This window comes from Lathamus discolor, chromosome 2 (assembly GCF_037157495.1).
Source record: "Lathamus discolor isolate bLatDis1 chromosome 2, bLatDis1.hap1, whole genome shotgun sequence".
Classification (NCBI taxonomy): Eukaryota; Metazoa; Chordata; class Aves; order Psittaciformes; family Psittacidae; genus Lathamus; species Lathamus discolor.
Window position 1 is genome coordinate 139439408 of NC_088885.1, and position 22375 is coordinate 139461782.

General features: G+C 37.3%; 1 protein-coding gene across 10 annotated transcripts in view; it reads right to left on the minus strand.

Moving 5' to 3' along the window:
* Positions 1-22375, minus strand: part of UBR5 (ubiquitin protein ligase E3 component n-recognin 5) — an 85769-nt gene that overhangs the window by 16150 nt on the left and 47244 nt on the right. For 6 of the 10 annotated variants that reach the window (XM_065668723.1, XM_065668725.1, XM_065668722.1 and 3 more), the window contains 24 exons: positions 18780-18923; positions 18570-18681; positions 18206-18360; positions 17102-17299; positions 15822-16032; positions 15158-15202; positions 12477-12603; positions 10947-11098; positions 10458-10553; positions 9899-10022; positions 9472-9569; positions 8459-8607; positions 7943-8034; positions 6854-7000; positions 6643-6761; positions 6436-6562; positions 6206-6335; positions 5823-5983; positions 5030-5269; positions 4729-4852; positions 3886-3997; positions 2201-2332; positions 1059-1316; positions 445-713 (listed from right to left, as the gene is read on the minus strand). In XM_065668723.1, coding sequence (XP_065524795.1) covers positions 445-713; positions 1059-1316; positions 2201-2332; positions 3886-3997; positions 4729-4852; positions 5030-5269; positions 5823-5983; positions 6206-6335; positions 6436-6562; positions 6643-6761; positions 6854-7000; positions 7943-8034; positions 8459-8607; positions 9472-9569; positions 9899-10022; positions 10458-10553; positions 10947-11098; positions 12477-12603; positions 15158-15202; positions 15822-16032; positions 17102-17299; positions 18206-18360; positions 18570-18681; positions 18780-18923 — 3522 coding nt within the window. The remainder of the gene's footprint in view (positions 1-444; positions 714-1058; positions 1317-2200; positions 2333-3885; positions 3998-4728; positions 4853-5029; positions 5270-5822; positions 5984-6205; positions 6336-6435; positions 6563-6642; positions 6762-6853; positions 7001-7942; positions 8035-8458; positions 8608-9471; positions 9570-9898; positions 10023-10457; positions 10554-10946; positions 11099-12476; positions 12604-15157; positions 15203-15821; positions 16033-17101; positions 17300-18205; positions 18361-18569; positions 18682-18779; positions 18924-22375) is intronic. The other 4 variants (XM_065668729.1, XM_065668727.1, XM_065668724.1 and 1 more) reach the window with 3 other exon arrangements.

The window sequence follows — 22375 nt, forward strand, 5'->3', positions numbered from 1 at the left end:
ATATTAGAGGGGCATAATAAGAGAGGCTGATAGAGCTGGGATAGTTTAGACTCAAGAAACAAACTCAGAAGGATCTTACCAGTGTGTGTAAATAGCTCATAAAAAGGCATGAAGTATACAGAGACAACCTCTTCCCCAGTGAATGGGCAAGAGGCAATAAGCACAAACTTAAATACCTGAAATGTCTATTTAAACTTCAGAAAAAAACTTTAAGAGCTGTCAAACAACAGGCTGCTCAGAGCACTTGTGGAGCCTCCATCCTGGGAGGTATTCAAAACCTAACTGAACATAGTTCCTGAGCAGCCTTCTGTTGACCCTGCAGGGAATTTCGACTAGGCTATCTTCAGAGACGACTGTCACACTCAACAAAACGCTATGATTTTACCAAAAAAAAAAGTCAGCTGTATTGGAATTGTTTCTCTACAGAGATCTGGATGTTCTTACCTGCAAGTTAACTGCATCTTGGTAAGTCAGCTTCACTGCAGCTGGGATCTGGGAGTACACTAAATGATTGTACTTGGGAATCAGACCCATCAGGTCAGATATCTGGCGTATCACAATACTGTATGCTCTTGCTAAGCTGCTTGCAGATGTTAAATAGCTGCTTGCATTGCTGGCTTCAAGGGCTGCAGCTGCTGCTGCAGCACTCGTACTGATGGTACCACTTCGACGTAGGTTTGATGGATCAATGTAAATCAAGCCCGCTGAACTTGCTAAACAGAAAAGAAGGTATGACATTAATGAATTTATCTAACCTTTGCTACATATTTTCTGTATTGACTTTTATCATGAACATTTCTAGAAATAAACTGGTAAATATTACTGACATCACAACTGTAACTAGCACAAAATTACTAGCTACAGTAAGCATACTCGTATCTTAAGAACTACAACAGGTAATTCCTTTTTTTACATTCAAAACCGAACTGTAACAGTCAAGATAGGTCAGCACTGTCCTTCTATGACAAACAGATAAGACTTCATCCTTAAGAGAACAAATGAACACAGAGGAAGGGGCAAGGCCAGAGACAACTGACATGCATTTTACTCAGACTTGCCTGCTGGGGCTGACGTACTAGAAGGAGCAGTACTAGTAGTCCTCTGGTTTTGGGTATTACGTACAGCCCACTGCATGGAACGGGGAGCCTGGGCAGCACCATTGGCATGTGAGCTATTTGTGGTTCGTTCCAGAGGCTCATCAAGCATGAAGGTCTCCTGTTCTATGTCATCACTCTGACTGCTGCTGCTATCAGAGTCGCTGGAATCATTAGATTGAGAGTCATCTTCAGAAAAAAATGCTGGAACACTGCTAGCTCCTGTGAGGAAAACAAGCAATAAATGTTAATTGACAACTGTACATTTGTGCCTGTATGATGTCAGTGCTGTAAAACTTTTCCAAGAGAAGAAATTACACATACAGTTCAATTACCACTATTGAAAATCTTTACTAAATTATCCTTGCAACACACTGCTAATTTTCCACAAGTTTCATGAAAAAGCAGCAAAATTAGTTACATTTCAGAAGATAAATTAAGAAATAATTTAATTCAAAAGTTCTTCACTGACTGTGCCCCCAGCCAACGAACTCTAAAAATACGCTTCCAAACTGGACAGTAGAGCACTGGCATTCAAAATGGCTTAAAATGATTGGTCAGGTTTTATGTTTTGTTTTAAACTGTATCTAACTTCTATACCAGAAAACGAGTGAAAACATTTCATTTCATGAGAATGCAGGGTAATCTCTTGTAACACATTAAGAAGCTCTGTAAGAGCAAACAAAATTAGGATGCATCTTGGTGCATCTCCTTGTCCAAATCTACAGGCAAAGGAAAAGCAATGGAAAAGCAGTGTATGTGAGGAAATGGGGGGGTGGGTTGGCAGGGGTGGGTGCTAGAGGTGCTAGGGGGTGGGGAAGAAGCTGGATAAAGAGCAAAAAAAAATGCAAGAAAGGGCAAAAATAAGATTATAAAGGAAAGGTACATGTGAAAATGTCATAACCAGGTAATTCTCACCCTGTCCAGTCTAGCTGTGAAGTAATTTCTCTAGTATACTTCTGGAATGCTGGATGCAGTCCAGATCCAAAGGGAAATATTCTGCCCTTGTTAAAGCCATATTCAATCACTAACACATTTATTTTTTTCTGTACAACTTGATACCTAAATTTAAAGAGCTAGATCATACACAAGATGATGTGGTGTACCTGCTTCTGACCCAGCAGTAGCTGCAGTGACAACACTTCTGCGCCCACTAGCATTGTCCTGATTACTGTGGTTACTCTCACTGTCACTTTCTGTTTCAGCAGCAGCTAGCAAATCCAACTCCATATCACTGCCTATAAAGACAATACACAAAACATCTCATATTTAGAATATGGTAAAAAAATAGCATGACTTTAGTGATTCATATAAGACATCTTAAACACCCAGAGCCTCTTACTATAGCCGAAGTTAACAGATACCTAGGGATATGTCATAAAAGCAATGCAAAAATGCAGCAATACATGGAGTATATTTTCTTATTTTCTAGCAGTTAGCAGCCCCTGGCCCTCTCACACCATACTGCACATACACATTCAACACACACACTGAAAATTAAGACTTTAAAGAGTCAGAACTAGTCACTCCAGCCAAAGACTCTGCAACTCTTCATGAACATGTATTAGCACAATTAACCATATAAGGTTGCAAATTAATATCTAAGGAATACCTGAAAACTTAAAAAAAAACGTAATTAAAAAACACAGGTTCTATTCAAGTTTAACTTTTGAGAATTAAATGTTCTGAATATTCAGCAAGTGAATAGACAGATCTTCTGTACTGTAAAAGTATTGAAAACACAAAGCACAGTCAGAAAGAGATGATAATTTTTTATGATGATGATACTAATTGCAAGAACTTTCATACACAGGGGATTAATTTTATTCAAAATACTGAACCATAATTTATTATTTTCCGATTGGTTTGTGAACTAGCTCACCATAATTCAGATCCCTTTTGAAAACACATCTACCATAACCACTATTCTATCTTTGACCATGCAAGAGCTGGGCTATTTTTTTAATCCTTCAATTAGGTTATGTCTGTATTTTACAGTAGCAACTACAAAACGCAAAATAAATATTGTTAACCAAGAACATAACATTTGTTTTGGTTTTTTTTTTTTTAATCCTTTGGCACCTTAGCATTTTCTCCTCCAGCAGAAAGAGAAAAATAAAAGTATTAATGTGCCTACTACAAGCTATCTGCCACTCTCCTTATCTCCTTTTGTAAGATGTTTTGAGACCGCACTTGGAACACTGTGTGCAATTTTGGTGTCCTCAACATAAGAAGGACATGGAGCTGCTGGAGCAAGTCCAGAGGAGGGCCTTGAGAATGATATGGAGGCTGAAACACCTCCTGTAAGAAGACAGACTGAGAGGGCTGGGGCTGTTCAGTCTGGAGAAGAGAAGCTGCATGGAGACCTCAAAGCAATCTTCCAATAGCTGAAGGGGGCCTACAGGGATGCTGGAGAGGGACTCTTCATCAGGGACTGTAGCAACAGGACAAGAGGTAACAGGTTTACACAAACAGAGAAAGTTCAGTATAGATATAAGGAAGAAGTTCTTTACTGTGAGAGTGACTAGATACTGGAACAGAGCCTTGAGTGACGTGGTCTAGAATGTGGTATCTCTGCTCGTGGCAGGGAGTTGGAACTAGATGATCTTAAGGTCCTTTCCAACCCAAACCATTCTATGATTATATAACGCGTAATCTAAAACCTTTGGATTCTCTCTACTTGTGCAAGTCTCCCATATCATTATCGCTGGTGACTTTGAAGATACCTTTTATTTATGATGCATAGCTTGCTTATCCAAGCAGTAATGTGCATGATGTACATTATACATACCATCTTCATCATGCTCGTCATGCTGTCCTTCTGCTTCAGCATTTTCTTCACCATGTTCTTCCTGTTCATCATGATGGTCTTCTTCACCAGCAACCCCCTCAACCACCTCAACCTGGAAAGACCATTGCAATTTTATACTAGAATATCTTCCATATCAGAGATAATCTACATATTTTCAAAAACTCCGAGCAAAATTTTATTAAAAACTAAAGAAAACAGAAAAACCTCACATCTAAGAAAGATGAGCTCACAACTGAATTGACATGAACAGAAAATGAACTTACAGCCACACAGAACTTGTCTACGTTTGTGCAGGCCACAGTCTTGTGCAAAAAAAAATAATCAGGCACATAAATAAAGCACAGCATTGGACATTAGATTTTAATTGTGAAAGGGTAAAACTGACTGTAAAACCTAGAATTAGTTTCTAAATATTGAAGAGCTACCATCTTCATAAAAGACCCTGTAGTTCTCTTTATAGAACCTAAGTAATAGCAATCATGCATGAAAGACTTAAAAGTTTTTAACAGGGAGTTATAATATGGCACCAGTTTATATACAAAAGGAAATAACAGATGTATTAATTAGCATTCTAAATCATACTGTAACTGTCAAATGCAAGACACAGTATACTCTGAAATGACTAAATATTGATGAATACAAAACAACAGCTACAAACCTCTACTAAAACAATATGCTTACCGCACGGTAGGACTATTTCAAGTGCTACTCTATTTTTTGCAAATCGGGGTTCCTGATGCATGTGTTTCTGGTTCAGACGTTAAAGTATGTGCTAATGCATTAGATGCGTGCTGAGAAAAAAAAATACAAAAGAAAACCAACCTCTTCCACATCTGCTGAAACAATATCATCTTGTTCTTCATCCCTGCCACGAACTGGCTGTGACTGGCTGATTCGTCTTTGCTGGGGATTCCTTATGATGTAGGATGACTGAGATTGACTAGAACTTTAAAAACAAAAGTAGGTTGGACCTTTGGCTGTCACTATGTACCTAAAATTACTGTAGAAATGTGTCAGTAGAAAAATACTTCCAAAATGCTTAGCCAGAATAAGAAGCCCCAGAACAAAACCACCTTCAGCAAGTCTTTAAAAAGAACAAATAGCGAGCTTTAGTGATTTTTACCTGCTAGACTGGTCAGATGACGGTCTGGGTGGCAGAGGCTCCACAGAAAAGAGTTCTTCACTTCCCTGCATGGCATCTATACTAGTGCTAGCAAGTGTAAAGGGTGCTGTAGGACGTGCAATTCCCATCCTAACTGGAATAATTAGAGATTCTGCTACATTGCACAACTCTTCAACAGCATAGGGCAATAATGCCTGGAATACACGCTTACATTTTCCAATTGGCTGTGGAATAAAATTGCTAGGGGAAAAAAAAAAATACAGAAAAATAAAGGTTAAATAACTTGTTAACAACACCCCACCACCACCACCCCCCCCCAAAAAAATTTGATGGTAATATCAATTTTATTTTTTTTCCTCCAGAAAGTCAAGACAATTATTTTTAACAGATACATAAATTTGCATGTATAGCAGCTATGCACAGCTATTCCAGTCAGCTAAAACCATCATTCAACAATTCAAGACTAAGGCTGAACACCAAAATCTATTACTGACAACCACAGACTGGAGTTCTACGTTAAAACTCCCTCCTTCCAAAAATCCTAACATTTTAAACAGAAAGGTTCAAGTATGAACATGTAAGTTTAACAAGTATTGTATTAAAAAGCTACATGACATAACATCAGCTATCATGCAGTCTTGAGGTTTGCAGTTTTCCACATTATGCTGCCTACAGACCACAAATTGTTTTTGCCTACTGTTGATTTTTATCAACTAATTTAATAAAAGAATAAATGTTTAAAAAATAAACCCACCACAGCCAACGCTCACAGGCATCCCACCACTTCACTTACTTTTTCTTTTTGGAGGAAGCCATTTCCACGCTAAGAATGACAAACACTCTTGCCACAGAACGTAGGAATCTCATTGTTACAGCAATAGCTTCTTCTCTGCGCCCTGGCGTATACTTGTTTTGTAATTCCTTTACCAGAGTACCCAGTAAAGTATCTAAGAGCTGCAGAAACAGGTCATTACAACCCAACATAGTGACATGTAATTTAGAAGCATAAAACAAGACACATTAAGATTTAAAGAGAGATCACAGTTGTAGCACTACAGATCTACAAAAATACAACAAATGAAGTTATTTTCAAATTCTTTTCCAAAAATATCACCAGAGATAATCTATAGTTTCATATTCAGAAAATTTATGTAAAACATGGCTAAAAGTGCTTACCAAAATGTCTGCTGTGCATTTGACAATGAGGCAGTGAGTAAAACAGTCCAAGCGTATAGTTCCACTTTGCTGGTTAAGGTAAACTTGTTCTTCAGGCAGAAGATGACCTATCCTACTGCTTGCACTAAGACTTGGAAAGAACAAAAAGAAAGGAAATAAATTTTATATAAGTCAGCAGGTCTCAAATATCACATTAAACTTTACATTGACAACTGTATCTAAATACACACGGGTCTTTGTTTTCCTGGGAGCCAAACATGATCATGGACTTCAGTGCATTCCAGTCCTGCAAAACACGTTCCAAAGCAAGCTGAGCAAAGCGAGGAGGTTCTAAATCATGATCAGGCATATCAGAATCTAAGGAGACAAAAAAGCAGCTTAAGAAAGAGGTACTGAAACATGAGATTTGCCATTTATTACACTGAAACAGCTCTTACCTTCAGGATTTGCAGTTTTACGATTACGGTCTTCCCTAATTCTAGGTGGTCTGTACTGACAGTGTTCCACAGTTTGCCTGGCAACTGTCTGTACTAAAAACAGCAGCAGATGTTCTCCCCTGTAATGAAAAATTGATTAGTGTAGATATGATATACCACATATTTAAAAATAATAATTATTCTGCCCTGATCATTGCAAATATGAACTTGCCTGCTATTTGGCATGGTAACAAGATTTGTGGTAGTAAGCAGGCGGTAAAGGAGATCAAGGCGAGCAGACTTCTGTCCAGCAATTAGTGTTTTACACTTGCACTTTTCCCAGCAATCACAGTAGGCTGTCGGAGATGTTCGTTTGAGTCTACAAGAAATAGAAAAGGTGAGCTGCAACACTGCGCAGTAATGTACCAAACATTTTCTACACAGGCAAAGGGTCTTAGTGTGCACATTAAGATTCCTGCTAAGAGTTTGTTTATTGCAGTAGCAAGATGCCAAAACCTAGCTAAAAAGAGAAATGCAGTTTGTATGTGGCAACACCTGATATTTGCTGTTCTTCTTTCCTACACCCATTTTAAGAGGGCAGTTTCACTACAGAGCTTCTCATAGTACCTTACTGAAACTCATCCAAGACCATTTATCCTTCCCCAAAATAGCCATCCAGCCAAGGAAGCTGCCAATCTTGACATGCAGTAAAAGCTCAGTAACTGTTACAACACTGAGAATTGTAACAACACTGTTATAACTGTATCTGGTAGCTTATTATAGCTAGGATATTAATGCTGTAACATCTACACCCTCTAACAGTGCCACAGAACCTCTGCAGCTTCAAAGCTTTCGCCGGGTTGATCAGAGACTTCTTGACTCTTCCTTTGACTGCCTACTCACTTTTCCTTTTATTACAGTTGATCTAGGAGTTTAGAAAAGTGTAGCATATTAAACGTTTACAAAAATGACCTGTCATCAGGATTCACTGCCTTCAGAAAACTGCTAGAGACATCCAAAATTAAAACACTGTATTATTTAGATGTATTATTCTCAGAATATAAAGCACCTTGAGAATTAGAATTACACACTTACTCTACATTCTACAAAGTGAAAAGTAGAAGACAGCTTCAGATTACTCTTTCCATTCTAACTCATAAAACAAATCTTGCAGAGCAGAAGGAAGGTATTTTTAATATTTTATTAATCTTCTGTTCTCAAATATCTGAACACTTCAAGCAAGGAAAAAAATTAACTATCAGTAAACAAACAAACCCACAAAATATTGATTTCATTATAAGAAAGGGAATACAATACTTACTTGCAGTCATGGCCTTTGTGACAGACCCTTGCACATTCTGTGCAACAACAAAGCGATTCCAATAGGCCACATGTCCGGCATTCAAATATATCCTAAAAAAAGTATTACCAAAAACATTACAGAGTTTTCTCCCTGCAGCACTTGCAATCTCACAGCATTCCAGCTTACAGTGAAAAAAACACTTGTTCAAGCTCATGCCTTCACTTAGAATTAAGTTAATTCCAGAAAGTGAAACTTTGGCGTTAGTTTGAATATTCAGTGCTTTCAAAAAGCTGTTTCCATGAAAATTTTTGCCAAAGTTAGCCAGAGGGGAAAAACCCACACTCACAAAGAGCCATACTCTGACCAACACAGCCAGCTTTAAGAGTACAAAGCAATGAGAAGAGGCAATGATCATACCAGACTAAACAATGCAACTTCAGTAATTTGAAGATTAGATTAGTAGACTAACACAATCAATGGCTGAAACACCTTCCTATTTACTTAAGGAAAAAAAAAAACAACAAAAAGCCTTACCTGGTTAATATGCTCTGCACCAGTCCATGTAAAACTGCATGTGTCATTACAACACAAAACATACAAAGGAGAGTCATCTGGATTTGTACCAGAAGGACAAACCATTCCCATAAACACATCATCTTCCTTTTCACTGGAAGTTGCTTCAGCTAAAAGAACAATAGAATGCCAGTGTTAAAAACTACCCCCAAAATAACAACAACACCCCACCAACAGAACCCATGCTGTACAAACATCTGCCACTACAAAATCCCCTACAGAATTAGAATTTTTAATAAAGTCTCTGTCACAATTGCTTGAAAAAGCTTTCTGCTCGTCACGTTACAGGTATTTCTTATAGATGCTGCTTCAAATTCCTGACTGAAAAATACAATCACCAACTCTTCCCCGCTTTTAAATTCAGTGACATTCTAATCAAGTCAGTGGAACACTATTTTGAAGGATTAAAAAGTAATTCATGAGCAATATTCTTATATGGAACACCCACAGTCCTATAAGACCTTGTCACAATGCAGTTCTAATCTGCTGAAGTTTCTCGTTAAGTTCAACTGCACATATTTCTCTTAAACAATTAGATACCAACACTTAAAGAGAGTCACAAAACGTGTTTATACAGAAGTCTTCTCACGAATAGGATCTAGCTTGGCACAGTGCTTTATCATATCATTTTTTTCCAATTCAAAGAGAAGTTCCAGGTGATAACTTTGAGCTACTGAAAAGCAGTACCATAATGATGTCTGTAAATCAATGAACTAGCAAGAGCACAAAAGCAGTAATATTTGTAGAAATCTATTGTAATATACACACAGCAAAAGAGGAAGATACTCCTTAAGAGGCATATTTCCAAAACATAAAGCAATATACAGCGTTTTGGAAAAAGATGTTCATCACCATTACCCGCTGCTCAAACACATGTAATTTCACACTCAAGAAAGCACTGTTAATAATGAATCTGCACACATGCCGAACTTTAGAAGGAAACCACAGGCTAGTAATTACTGAAACTGGTGTACCTTTAGCAATTTTCTGTGCAGTTTCTAGAATTGTAATTGCGGCAGGATATGCCCGGCCACTAACTGCTGACATAAACGGTGTCATGCCTCTTGCATCCCTAGGGATAAGAACAGCAGACAAGTTAAAACACACTGAAATTTTTTGTTCTAACAAGAAAGGTAGGAAATAAACCATGAAAAATTAGCAATGCTTATCTTGTGCAAACAGAAAAAACACAGAGTGAATAAGCACTCTTTTATATGTTTTTTTTTGGTGAAACAGACCTATTGTTAAGGGATGGTAGGCCACAAAGACAGCCAATAGTCTAACATTCTCCAATTTAACTAATGCACCTTTAAATAACCTTTTCTAAAAGGATTCTATGTAATAAATTCCAGGTGGTATAACATTACAAAGGATAGTGAGAATTCATACGAAAATCCTTACTTAGCTGACAGCAATTCTCGAAGATAAGGTTGTAAAACAACACTATCACATAGTAATTTCAGTATGAAATGAGCATTTGCCTTCCGATCCTTTGATTCCACTACAGATGGCTCAGTAGAAGGACCTGTAATGAGAAAAAAGAAAAATTGCAGAGAAACAGTTTTTCCTCAAAAAATGACTACTTATTAAAAAACAACAATTCAATGTTTCACTGGGGTAACTAATCAGTAGCCTGACTAGTCAATGGTTTGCCAGTTTCAGCAACATTTCACTGAAGTGAATTTCAGTTCCAAATCACATTCTGAAATACAGACAGGAATCCCAATTCCATACTGATTACCATATTTTTGCATGTTTGCCATTCCCAAGGTAAAAATAATTTTTACATAAAACACAGTATGGTGCTTCATTTACTTTCTGCACACTTGTGAAATTCTGCTTCAATCCAATCTTGCTCTGATATGAGGCATTTTCATATGCAGGAAGTCTGTGCAGGCAAAAACAGCTTTTGAGATCATTTTCCTTCCAAAGCATAGTCAGAGAAGCAGTATGTCCTCACCTGGTATCGTGGAGGTGCTAGGTCCTTGGCCGGTGCCAGTCGCTGCTGTGGTAAGAGATCCCACAGCGGGGGCCAGGATAAAATCAATGTCACCATCTTTCAGTAAACAGAACAGCAGGATGTATATCAATACATAAAAACATCCCTAACAACATGCTCTTTCTGCAATGTCTAGCACACTGCAGGCTTCTGTATTTAACTGGCACTTCCTACAGATGGCCACATTCCTAGATTAGTAATGTAACTCAGTGTTACAAAACACACTTCGCAGAAGTTTGACACCAGCATTAGAAAGACACATATTGGACTAAAAACCAGCTGTTAAGTCTAAGTAAACTCTCAAAAGCTACCTCAATGACGGCTTGCTACCTCAATGACATAAGATATTTCAGTCTCAAGCTGAAATTAAGTGATTCATCTTAAAAGTCATAGTTGCCTTTATTAAATCTTTCATTCTACAGTCTTAATGTGATATGTGAGCACACTTACCCGGATCCATTGCAGGAGGATCTGGAACCCAGCTGGGAGGAGCTATTGGTGGAGAAACTGGGTCCTGGTGATCACTTGATGAAGCACCAGCTTCATGTCTGCCCAATCCAGCAGCTCTCAAAGATCTTCTCATCATTTCCCTTAATCTCAAACTAAATACAGAACAGAGGTATAAATGAAAATGAGACTGTATTTTTAATTAGAACATTTTAAACACAGAATTGCACATTGAAAAAGGAAACCAAAAACTCTTCTCATCTCCATTTTTCTTCAGCATAAAGAATAATGAGAATAAAAAGCAGAGGCTGAGGGGCATTATTACTTTTATTTTACATCGGTTTTACCCTAAACTCATTGTTAGGGTGTTACTGTGCAAAGGACTGGCTCTTGCTGCTGCTGGGTTTTTTTGATCTCACTGCAAGAAGAGGTTAATGAAAGAATAAAAATGGGTCTTGGAAAAAAAAAAAAAAAGTAAATTCTGAAAGGAGTAATTTGTTTAAGGGTACTTAATGTGAAACACTACTTTACTGAGAACAGTCAATAAACAGTTTCGAGAAATGCTGTATCATCTTCCTAGAGGGAAAGGTGGTAGGAGTGAAGTAGAAGCCAAAGAACCCAGTATGATACAAAGAGGTACAAACATGAAGGTAGTTTTGTTTTCTGTTGTATTTTTTAATGCACTACCTCTCAAGAGTAATGTCTCCAACAGAACCTGAAGAGGAAGTTTCAATCCTCACCCTTATCTCCCATATCAAACATATAATGGGGATGAGAACTGCAGCTTGGGAAGGATAATGACACCATTTCATTTCAGTTGATTTGACTACAGAGCTAAGGGAAAAAAAATGTACTATGCCCTCCTCCAGAGTTCTCTGAACTAACTAGAACTCAGTACAGATAACCATCAAATTCCCTCACAGAGAGCACCACTCTATTACCATCATGGAAAGAAGAAGAACATAAATTTCATCAGAAATTAGGATTCTGTCATGGTCAGAAACCTATCCTTTAGAGCCACCTAGATACAAAGGATCCCCACTATAATATAAATTCTTAGGGTAAAAAGAATCACCTGAAGTTCTTTCCCACTGGTGTCATGTTGATTGCAGTATTCTTTATCTGTGTAAGAGACCACCTCCCTCAAAATTCTCTTAAAAGCAAAAGCCTGGACACTATCACAGTACTTCTGCAATAAAATTTACTTCTCCTTAGTAAAGAGGACTAGAGCTTATCCTCAAATTCCCTTTCCCCACAGGGAGGAGCATTTCCACTTCACAACTGAGGAGACAATGCCTCAACTGCAGAAAATAGAATTAGTTTAGAAATATCCCACACCACTAGTTTTCACACCAGAAACTGCTTCAAAAAACCCACTAGGACTCTAGTTTGCTACTTGAAGAAGTGAAATCTTACTTGCAACTAGCAATAGAGCCCACTGTTTAACCAGACTGAAGGAAAGAATTACTGAGATTGGTAATTAATATGGAAATTAGCATAGAGAAAACAAAAATAAAGCATTAGTCAGTTTACCTTCTGCTGCTTGATGATCCTGCCCGATTTCCTGGCCCATTGCTTGACACCACAGAGATGGCATTTGCAATAGCTTCCACAGCTGAGAGCCTTTCCGCAAATGTGTTCCTTTCAGAGCGCTCTGCTTCTGAAAGATGAGAAAAAGCATTAGTGCCAACATTTCATTTGGGAAAATTATAATGAAGGACTATAAAGTATGAAACATCACTAATCATAAAACCTTCCCTGCATTATTTTTATTAATTTATTTTTTTAGAGAGACATATTCATATACATATTTTATTTTGGACATATATATATCATATACATACAGATTCATATATAGATTTTTATTTTTGACAAGCTTAACCATGATTCTGACTGGGTTTGGTTTCTAAAAGGCCATCAAGGAAGGAAATTGAAGGCATTCAAATTGCAGAATAACCTTTCAGTTTTCAGTATCAGCAAGAGATAAAGATATCTCACATAGCTGATTCCAGACACTTCCTGAGTCAAGGCTTCAAAAGTATTGTCAATCAAAAAAATAACCAGAACACCATAAAAATGCCCTCACCACACTTCACAATGAGCAGCTATGGACAACAATGCAAAGTCGTGAGCTTCTAAGGTACTCTACTTAAAAGCATGCTTAGGAAAACTGTGTTACGAGTATAATAAGGTAGCACTATCAGTTTACATCAGACAAAACGAGCATTTCTTCCAACATCTAAACCCTTAAGTACCATGACGTCTAAAAGTCCTTGTCATAACATGGCTGAATTGTGCCAAGTGCTATACAGAATGTAAAAAGTTGCCGAGTGCACAGTTAAAGTACAACTTGAAGCAGCCACTTACTGTTATACCACAGTACTTCTGGAGCCCTCACAAAGGGGGTCATGGCTCTTGAGAGTGATCCCTCTAGCAATACAAAGCAATACAACTGTTCTCTGCAACAGATTTCACCTTGGTCCAGCAGTAAACTGCAGCTGAATTTTCACTGCTCCATCCATGAAGTCACTATTCATTTTTGGAGACCCACCTACTGCAAATGCCCTGGCTTTAAGGGTAATTCGCTGTTCTGTTGTTCAATGAACCTTAACCCAGTTCTCTAGAAAATGCTCTGAAGTTTGTATGTGTTCAGTAAAATTATCTGAAATTTAGTACCATAACTCTTTTAATGATTTCACATGCTTTGAACCTTTCTTTTAAATGTGTCTTTTCCAAGATCCTCTCTACTGGCAAGACTGAGGATATACTAAATCACAGAGAAACAGAGCAGCTTTGCAGGTCTGGGGCCACTTTTCCTGCAGTTCTTTAATCCAGCACTGCAAGAGCTACTGCAAAACTAGGCACAGGATCCAAGAATGAAAAAGCTTATCCCTGCCCATAATATTCCCTTTCTGGCACTTAAGGAGGAATCTATATGAAGAAGAGTGAAGAATCTCAGGCAGGTACTAGCTAGGAAGGAGCAGTATGTTTTGTAATTGTTAAGGAACACCATATCCAGAGTCTGCAATTGAAGCCTTAACTCCTAAATCAAACTTCTTTTCAGTTTACCAGATGGCTGTACAACTTACAGACAGTAACATTAATCAGAACTGCCCTCCAGATGATGCACAGAAAATAAGCTTGTCTTAATATCCATTGCTAACAGTTACAGCGGGAGGTGGATGTGACTTGACTCTTAAAGATATGAATCCCCTTTTAAAAGAATTTTTATGATGGGAAAGAGAGAGGCAGAGGGGTGTTAGAAGTCTATCAGGTTCACGTTTTTCATTTTTCAGAAAGTTAAATTACATCCAAATGAAGTTACTGAAAAAACATCAAGGTTGCAAAGACAAGCACTCAAATTAGGAAAAGTCAGATTAAGTTTGCCCATGCATCCTTATTTCTGCTTCCTTGCATGCTTACAGTAAAATAATCTTTCTTGGTTAGGTTTTGTTTGGTTGGGGTTTTTTTTGGAGGGAAAGGGGGAGCTGTTTGCCCCCAAAACAAGACCCCTGCCTCAATCAGTGCACAGGATGGACGACACACTAGAGATGAAGGGTTGTACAATGAGCAAGCTGTTTATGCCTTGTTTGCTGCAACATTTGAAAGGCATGTAGTAAGGCAGTGACAGCTTGGCAAGGAGAGTGGGAAGCATTGTCTTCTGTTTAATGCCACTGAACAACACTGAAGAACTGGAACCTATTTCTGCCACATCTAACAGCACACAGTACTTTGTGAAACAGGTTTTTACAGCAGATGATCATGATACATTTTACTCATTTCTAGACACCTGAAAGGTGCCCAACTCACAGAAATAATTAACATTCAGAGAACAACTAAAACTACCAGTAATCCAACTGTAGAATAAAGTGCTTTGAAATAATACCTACTCAAAAAAAAAATTAGATCAGGCCCTAGGCTTCTCAAACAGAACCTTCAAAATTAGTTAATAGCTTTGAATACATAAAAACTTCAAGCTATAATAAAACTTCAAGCAAGAGATGAGAAAGCTGCAGCATTACCCCCATTTTATAAACAGGGTTATGAGGAACAATTAAGGTCTATAAATGACTAAAATTCAATGACAGCACCATACAAAAATCCCACAAGGAAGTTCATTCATTATTCAGTGCAGGGTTTGTATGGTGTGCAATAAATAAGGAATGGGGCCACACACTGAATGATGAGGATAAAAAGAAATATTGAATAGCTACCCATTCGGTGAGCACCGTCGATCTTGTGCACTGAATGAGGTAGTCCTGTGGAAAAAATAGTATGACGGTGTAATTAAAGACCATTTCACAATGCACACCCATGCATAGCACAGGGGTAAACTTCATTCTGGCATTTCCTAATTTTTGAGTGCTTGACTTAGCAACCTTGTTCTGTTAGCATACTTCTTACTTAACAGTATTTAACTGTGTCAGTAAGTGGCATTAACAGAAGGCCATTCTTTCACATCTCTTAATACATGTCAACTGCAAGTAGCATTTCTTACTGAAGGCATTAACATACACTATAAAACTTGAAAAATATTGAATACTGTTTCTCTTAAAAGCTTGTTAGTGAAATAACAGGGATACTAGTGATAGAAAGGTAGAAAAACACTTGTTTTCATCTACAATCAACATGTGGATGTGAAAAGTTCATCTTTTAGAATCAATAAAAAATGTTCAGTATTCTTAACTAGTCAATTCTTACAAATCCTTATGAGAGTAGTAACAATGTTGTCACAGCACCTTTGAAAGGCTAGGACACATTTCAGGTCCTAAATCTTAAGACACCTGTATAGGAAGAATACAGCCTTTATTTCAAATGTTCTTGAAAATGTATAAGAAGTTTATTTTCAAAGTATTTTCATTATATCTTTGAGCTCACCCTCTTCCTCTTTTGTTTCTTTGTTGCTGGTTGGAAAGCATACAGACACACAAGCATGCAGAATATTGCGGTTTCCATCACATCTATGGCCAAGGAATGTCTGCAGCATTTGTGGATTCTGATCCAAGACAACTGCTTGTTCAAGATTCATCAGGTATTGTCTGCAAGCCTCATAGTCACATCGAAGAATGTGCTGCATTAAAGTTTGTTTCTGTACTCAAAAGAATAAAGTATTTTAACAATTTAAAATACAAAAGGCAGACATACAAGCTTCCTAACTTCCAGTTTTCTGGTTCTGGAATTAACAGAAAGGCCTAAATCTAGGACATTGGCTGGAAGTTAGTACAGGAACTGCTGAGAATACGCATCATCTCAATTGTAGCACTGATAAAAAAACAGAAATCGGCAAGCATTCAGGCACAGACAAATGAAAGGAAAGGAGAAGCTCACAAAACTATGGCTTCAGAGCTGGGTTCTTAAAATAGATTACTTCTACTTCATGGCTATATGTAACAGGAAAAGTGGTACAACTGAAAAACTAAGGGGTCTACATCAATTAGCTCCTACCTATTTGCTTTAAACAAGTGATATACATGCTGAAAAGCGAACGAACAGAAGTTGCTGAAGGTCTGGGAGGCTCACTCCATATACAACAAGTTTTTTTACAGCGATGGAATACTCCACTGTGAAATGAATCATAGTCTAACAGGTACACAGTACCTCCTGGTGGCAGCACAGCACACAGCAGACCTAACTGCAACAAATTACTTGTGGTTTTATACAAGTTTGATAAATAAATTCACAACAGACCTATTCATACAGTAGCACAGATGAGTACAGAATTCTACAGATGACTGAAGGGGGGAAAAGGATAGAATATCTCTGCTTGACTTAATTTCCTAATGTATGGTCCAAATATATGATACACAAGAAAAGAAGTTGTTGGATCCATCAGAAAAAAACTACACACTCACAAAACAAATAAAATTGTACACTGGCAGTAAACATAAAAAGATAACAGTTTTAAAAGTAATGCCTAAAAAAATATTACTACTTAAAAGCCTGATACAGAAGCCATGCACCCCCAAAATGGATCTTTCACTCTACTATAGAAACATATTTGTACTTTTTTGTTTCTAAGAGACTCTTCTGTTGAAATCAGTTTCTTTGAAATAGTGAAATTACAAATCAGTATCTAAACACAAAGTTGCTTTACACATAACTTTATTAATGCAAGGGGAAAAAAAGTACATAGTTCTGTAGTAAAGAAAATACTTTACCTCAACAGCCATAATGATAATAGCAGCTTTCTTTTTGATGGTCGAGTTAGCAGGAAGATTTGTTAAGGAATGAACACCCATTCCAAGACTACTAATAGGTGGAAGATCAAGCCAGTCAGGGTCTCGTATCCCACCCATACAATCTTTTGCCATTGGATAGATTGTACCATTTCCATCTCTAAGAATAATAGGAGATTCCTACATTTGGAAAAATGAGTTTTATCATTAAGTATCTACAATTTATGAATATTATCCTTCCCAAAAGGTCCAGTTCTGCTTGACTGCCAGTAATGACAAGTTTACCCCAAATTCTCATCTAGATAGTCTCCTAACACAAGTGGCAGAATAAGATAACACACTTCCTTTCTCAAATGCCTGAAATGTGCTTAACGTACTAAATACTATTAAAAGTATTTCCTTATGCTTTATATTCATTACCAATGAAACACATAGTACCTATATTTTTAGTTTACTTAAATACTTCAGAAAAAGTTGAATATATTAAAATGAAACATTCTATTTCAGTTCTTTTGCCAAAAGTATTTCCTTTGACTATCCTAAGCAAAATATATCACATCTGCAGAAGTTACTAGAACAGTTCTAGTATTTTTTAATCAGGCCTCCTCATGAAGGCCTGCACAGCGTAATCAAGTTGTATAATCAGATAAGATACTTTACACCAGACAGTAGAAAGAGTTGCACAAAACCTCAGTATATAATTTTTAATATCAAATACAGTTGTTTTTTTCTTGTTAATATTTCCATTTATTCTGAAGGAGTGGATTTTCATCTGACCCAACTCCAAAATATAACTATATGATAAGTTTACACTAACCCAGGAACTACTGTCAAGCTTTCCCCATTTTTTACTTTGTACTCAAGGTAGAATTTGAGTGAGATTAAAAGTGCTTAAGTGAGTTAGACTGCTATTCCCATACCGCCTTCAAAATACTTATGGTAGCAGCAAGTCTTTCATAACTCATTTGAAAAGCTATTTCTTTCCCAGTCTTTGGAAAAGCCTTACAAAAGGCTGTACCATCCTATTCAAAGGTGACCCAAGTGAAGTGCAGTGAGGTTAAATGATTGAGATACAAAACCACAAACCTGTCCAGCTGTAAAAATAGCAACACTTCTCTCATTCTGACCCAGGAATGCAATGCTGCTAGTAGGGAAATTATTTTCCTGTTCAGCCTTTCCTGTGGCAAGGTCAAATATGCAGTATCGAACCCAGTTCCCAGTTTTCAGAACAGCATGCACTCCTTCAAAGATACACGAAGAAAAAAAGTTAATGTCTTTTACTGATGGCATCCAGTAAAAGAACTCCTAACTAAAGCACTTTTAAGGAATTACCAGTATCAATGGAAACAGCAGCTTTATGTTAGTTTGACAGTAGCTGGTTTCCACTAAGGAAGAGAAACAGCTAACAAAGGCTCTGACAAGAGTATCTTACAGGGTAAGTCCTACTTACCTTTTGAATCTACATTTACTGCTAGGATCTCTGTTTTTTCAGGAATACACAGCTTTTTAGGTGTCCTTTGAAAACAGTCAGGAACTTTGGGAGTTCCACCAGTTTTTACAACCTGAAAACATGCATTACATTTTAAGATGTAATTAAACTCAGAGTGCTGGCATTTCAGAATACCCAAACCATTTTTTCCAGTGTTTCACAAAGACATACCTGTAGTTCATCTATTCTGAGCAGCCTACAGTCTTGGAGAAGAGAAGAAGGATCAGAATCTGAATTAGAACTGCTCTGACAGTTCGCACTACTGGACGTGCCTGGAAATTTCACAGCGACATAAGCACCATCCACTTTTAGCACCTACAAGCAGAACACATTATAGTTTTACCAAAAGGTTTGAACAGAAACAGTTTAGGTTGATTTACTTCAAAATAAACTAGACCTTTATCAGGAAAGGAAAAAACAAACATAGAAGTATTAGTAACAAAGTTTATTGTAGACAGAGCGAAAGCACTTGCTCCCCATATAGTGAAAATTCACTCTTAAGAGCACAGACCCTAGTACAAGTAGTAGAGAATCACCGATGGCTGTAAGAATACTATCCAGAAGTTCCAAAATTCAGACCTACTTGAAAGACCCATGAACATTAACTGTGATCTAGATACTACAAGGGCAGAGTTCTATCGAGACCTGTCAGACAACACACAAAAAAAGTTTTTGTAAAAAAATCTGATCAAGGTACATTTAGATGTTTTCACGGTAATCAGACTAACTCGTAAGTCTGAAATCAATGACTCAGCCACAGCTTCTAGTCTGACATGTAGAGATTGTTCTTTTAATGACTAAATGTTGCTAAAAATGCTTTACAAATTTGGGCTGCTTCTGCAAACAGAAGATTGTAAATGGTCAACCTCTAGCAGGATGTATGAAATCTCATTTACTAAGTTTCAAATTTACAATCAGGGGCTGGGGTGAGGGGAAGAAACGCACATTAAGAAAAGGCACAATCTCCATAATTATAAGTTTTGTTCTACATGCTTTTTGTCTGCTCTTAATGTTATCACTTGCATCACTTTTCATGTGTTCAAAGAAATGCTGACAGTTTTTAAAGTGCTGGAACTCTGTGGTGACTCTTTTAAAGTCCACATGCCAAATATTTTTTCTTTCCCATTTTATGGTTCAAGAAAAAAAATCATGTAGCTTTAAAAAGCAGAAAATACATTTATTTAGATTTGGCTGAGAAGAACTTCACCTCTTCAAAAGGTAACTAAAATGAAGTTCTTTAACTAAATAGTTACTATTATGGCTATTGGCTGTTGCACAGAAAGAAAACAAAACTATCCATTGATGCAGCAAGCAACTAGGAGCCTGAGTGAAACATTTGATAGCAATTGTACATAACAAGCTCCAAAGCAGAGATGTGGTATAATGGGTTGGCACTGAACAAGATAGGTAAGTTGCTTCTTTAACTGAAATTATGTAAGTCTCAATTCATTGAAATATACATTAACAAAAATAAAATACAAGAGTCTAAAAGAGTTCAACACTTTAGCTTACAGAACTAGTGTACTTATTCATATTGCTAATGCAAAACTTTAATCAATTAGAAACAAGCACTTTACAGAGCTCTATACACAATGTTTGCCTTATGAGGACTAAACTAAAAACAGAATCAAATAAATGAAAATTAAGCAACAAAAATTGAAGTGTAAAGGTTTTCTTCCCAAACCAAGATCCATTTTAGAGCATTTTCAGCTACAGGATAATGAGATCTGATCCTTCCTTTTAACGGAAAAGAAAAAGGAACTGATAAGCTGAAAGATGAACATACATTGTTGTCTCCTTTACCCTTACTATCAAGCCACCAGCACACTCCTTTAAGCCACAATGCCAAAGCACGCTGACTGGCAGAAAACATTCCTCTGAAGTCCCTTGCTCAAAAAGAAGTGGAAGCAGATCCTGAGCCCCACTTCTCCTCCCCTGTTCTCTCTTACGGTTGTTCACTAAAAATCAAATTAAAGATTGGTATATTTAGAGGCTACTCAGCCTAAGTTGACCACCAGCACTTGAGCCTTTCAGCAGTAAACCTGTCTGGACACACCAGTCATCTGTAGATTCGTTCTCTCTCCAGAATCACCATACTTCCTCTAAAGACACAGCAGCAGAAAACCAGGTAAATATAATTTTTATTTCTTATCTCTTTGTTGGAATGGAAGAAATTTTAACATCACAGAAAAGGCTCCTCCCTCTACCCTCAAAGTAGAATAAGCACTTCCAAAGAAATACTGACACATTTCTTTAAAATTAAGATTAAAAGTTTAAAGATTAGACAGATTTAAAAATTTCCTAATAGGGATTAGATAACTCTTCTGGGATTCTATCCAGCCTGAGCTCTTTCAATTTAACTTTCTCAATGAAAGACTTTAATCTTGGACAGAAATCAAACAAAAAATACAAAGTTCAAGTGACTGACTGAAATAATACAATACAAAGTACAAGTTAAACAACTACTCTATCAAAATTTATGTTTCACAAAGTCCCTACGACTTTATAAACTTTCGGGGCATAGGATCTGCAAAACTGGTAATATGTGGAAGTCTCGCCGGATTAAAGATAACTTTGATGAACAGAAGTAGTTTGGGGAGGCCTTGGACACTGCCAATGGAAAGCCCCAGACCAAAACAAAACACCAAAGAAGAAAAGGCAGCTCCAACCCAGGTTCTCTACCCTTTTGTTCTAGCTGTGGTTCCAAACACCACTTAAGCCATTCCAGTAGAGGAGATCCAGAAGCTAATGCAGGCAGGTAGGGTATTCCAGAGTATCCCAAAGTGCATGGGATGGACAAAACCAACTGCTATTCCTCTGATACCAGTGAGCAGTAACTAAGGCTTATTTCTGTCTGTATCTTTTCTAAATGACAGGGAAAGATGACTCCATCATATTTCTTCCCACTGCAGACAACAGAAAAAACAAGTGCCAAGATTTTTCATTATATCAGTCTTCCATTAGGTGGATAATCTTATAATCATTGTCTCCTCCATGTAATGACATACTTAAAGGAGCAAAGGCTTAGTTTTGCTCCAAGCCCATGAAGGATTTAAATGGTAATGAGACTGGAATATATTCCAAGGAGAAAGATTACTAAATCCAAGAGTGTATGTAGCAGACTTATGCTTTACTCATTTCTTTCTTATAGTAGCTCTTTACACAGCACACAGACACCTTTACAACCATATACAGAAACAGTAAAACTGTCTCTGTCCTGAAGATCTTAGGATCCAAAACACGAAGGACAGATAGAGACAACAGGGCTTTCCCAAAGCTGATATGAGGCAAACAATAGTTTAAGCAACTTCAATTAGATCTCAAAACTTCATTTATAGAAACTTGAGTATTTCAATGACTTAAGTTGCTCCACACTCCCTTTTCCAGAAATGACCTAAAATTGATAACGAAAATTCATTGTGGACCTTCTCCTTCCAAAGATACTGCTCAAGGCAAATGTTCCACTCCTGCACAAGTAAACCACTAAGGATGTAAGTAGAAGGACTAAATCCACATGCCTGCTGTGGACAGTTATTTTCCCTTCTGGTAACATTTTTTTTATATCTTCTCTGAATCCAGCAGAAAGCAACCCAACCTCTTCATTTTGTGCAAAACCTTTATTGGCTTTCCTGTTGCTCTGATTTTTGAAACGTGAAACAGAGAACTGTCTAGATGACCTGATCCCTCCTAACATCGCACAACGATGCCGAAGGAGAAACAGAATTTCCCTCTACAGCACTAAGAGCAAAGGTTTACTAGAGAGAAAA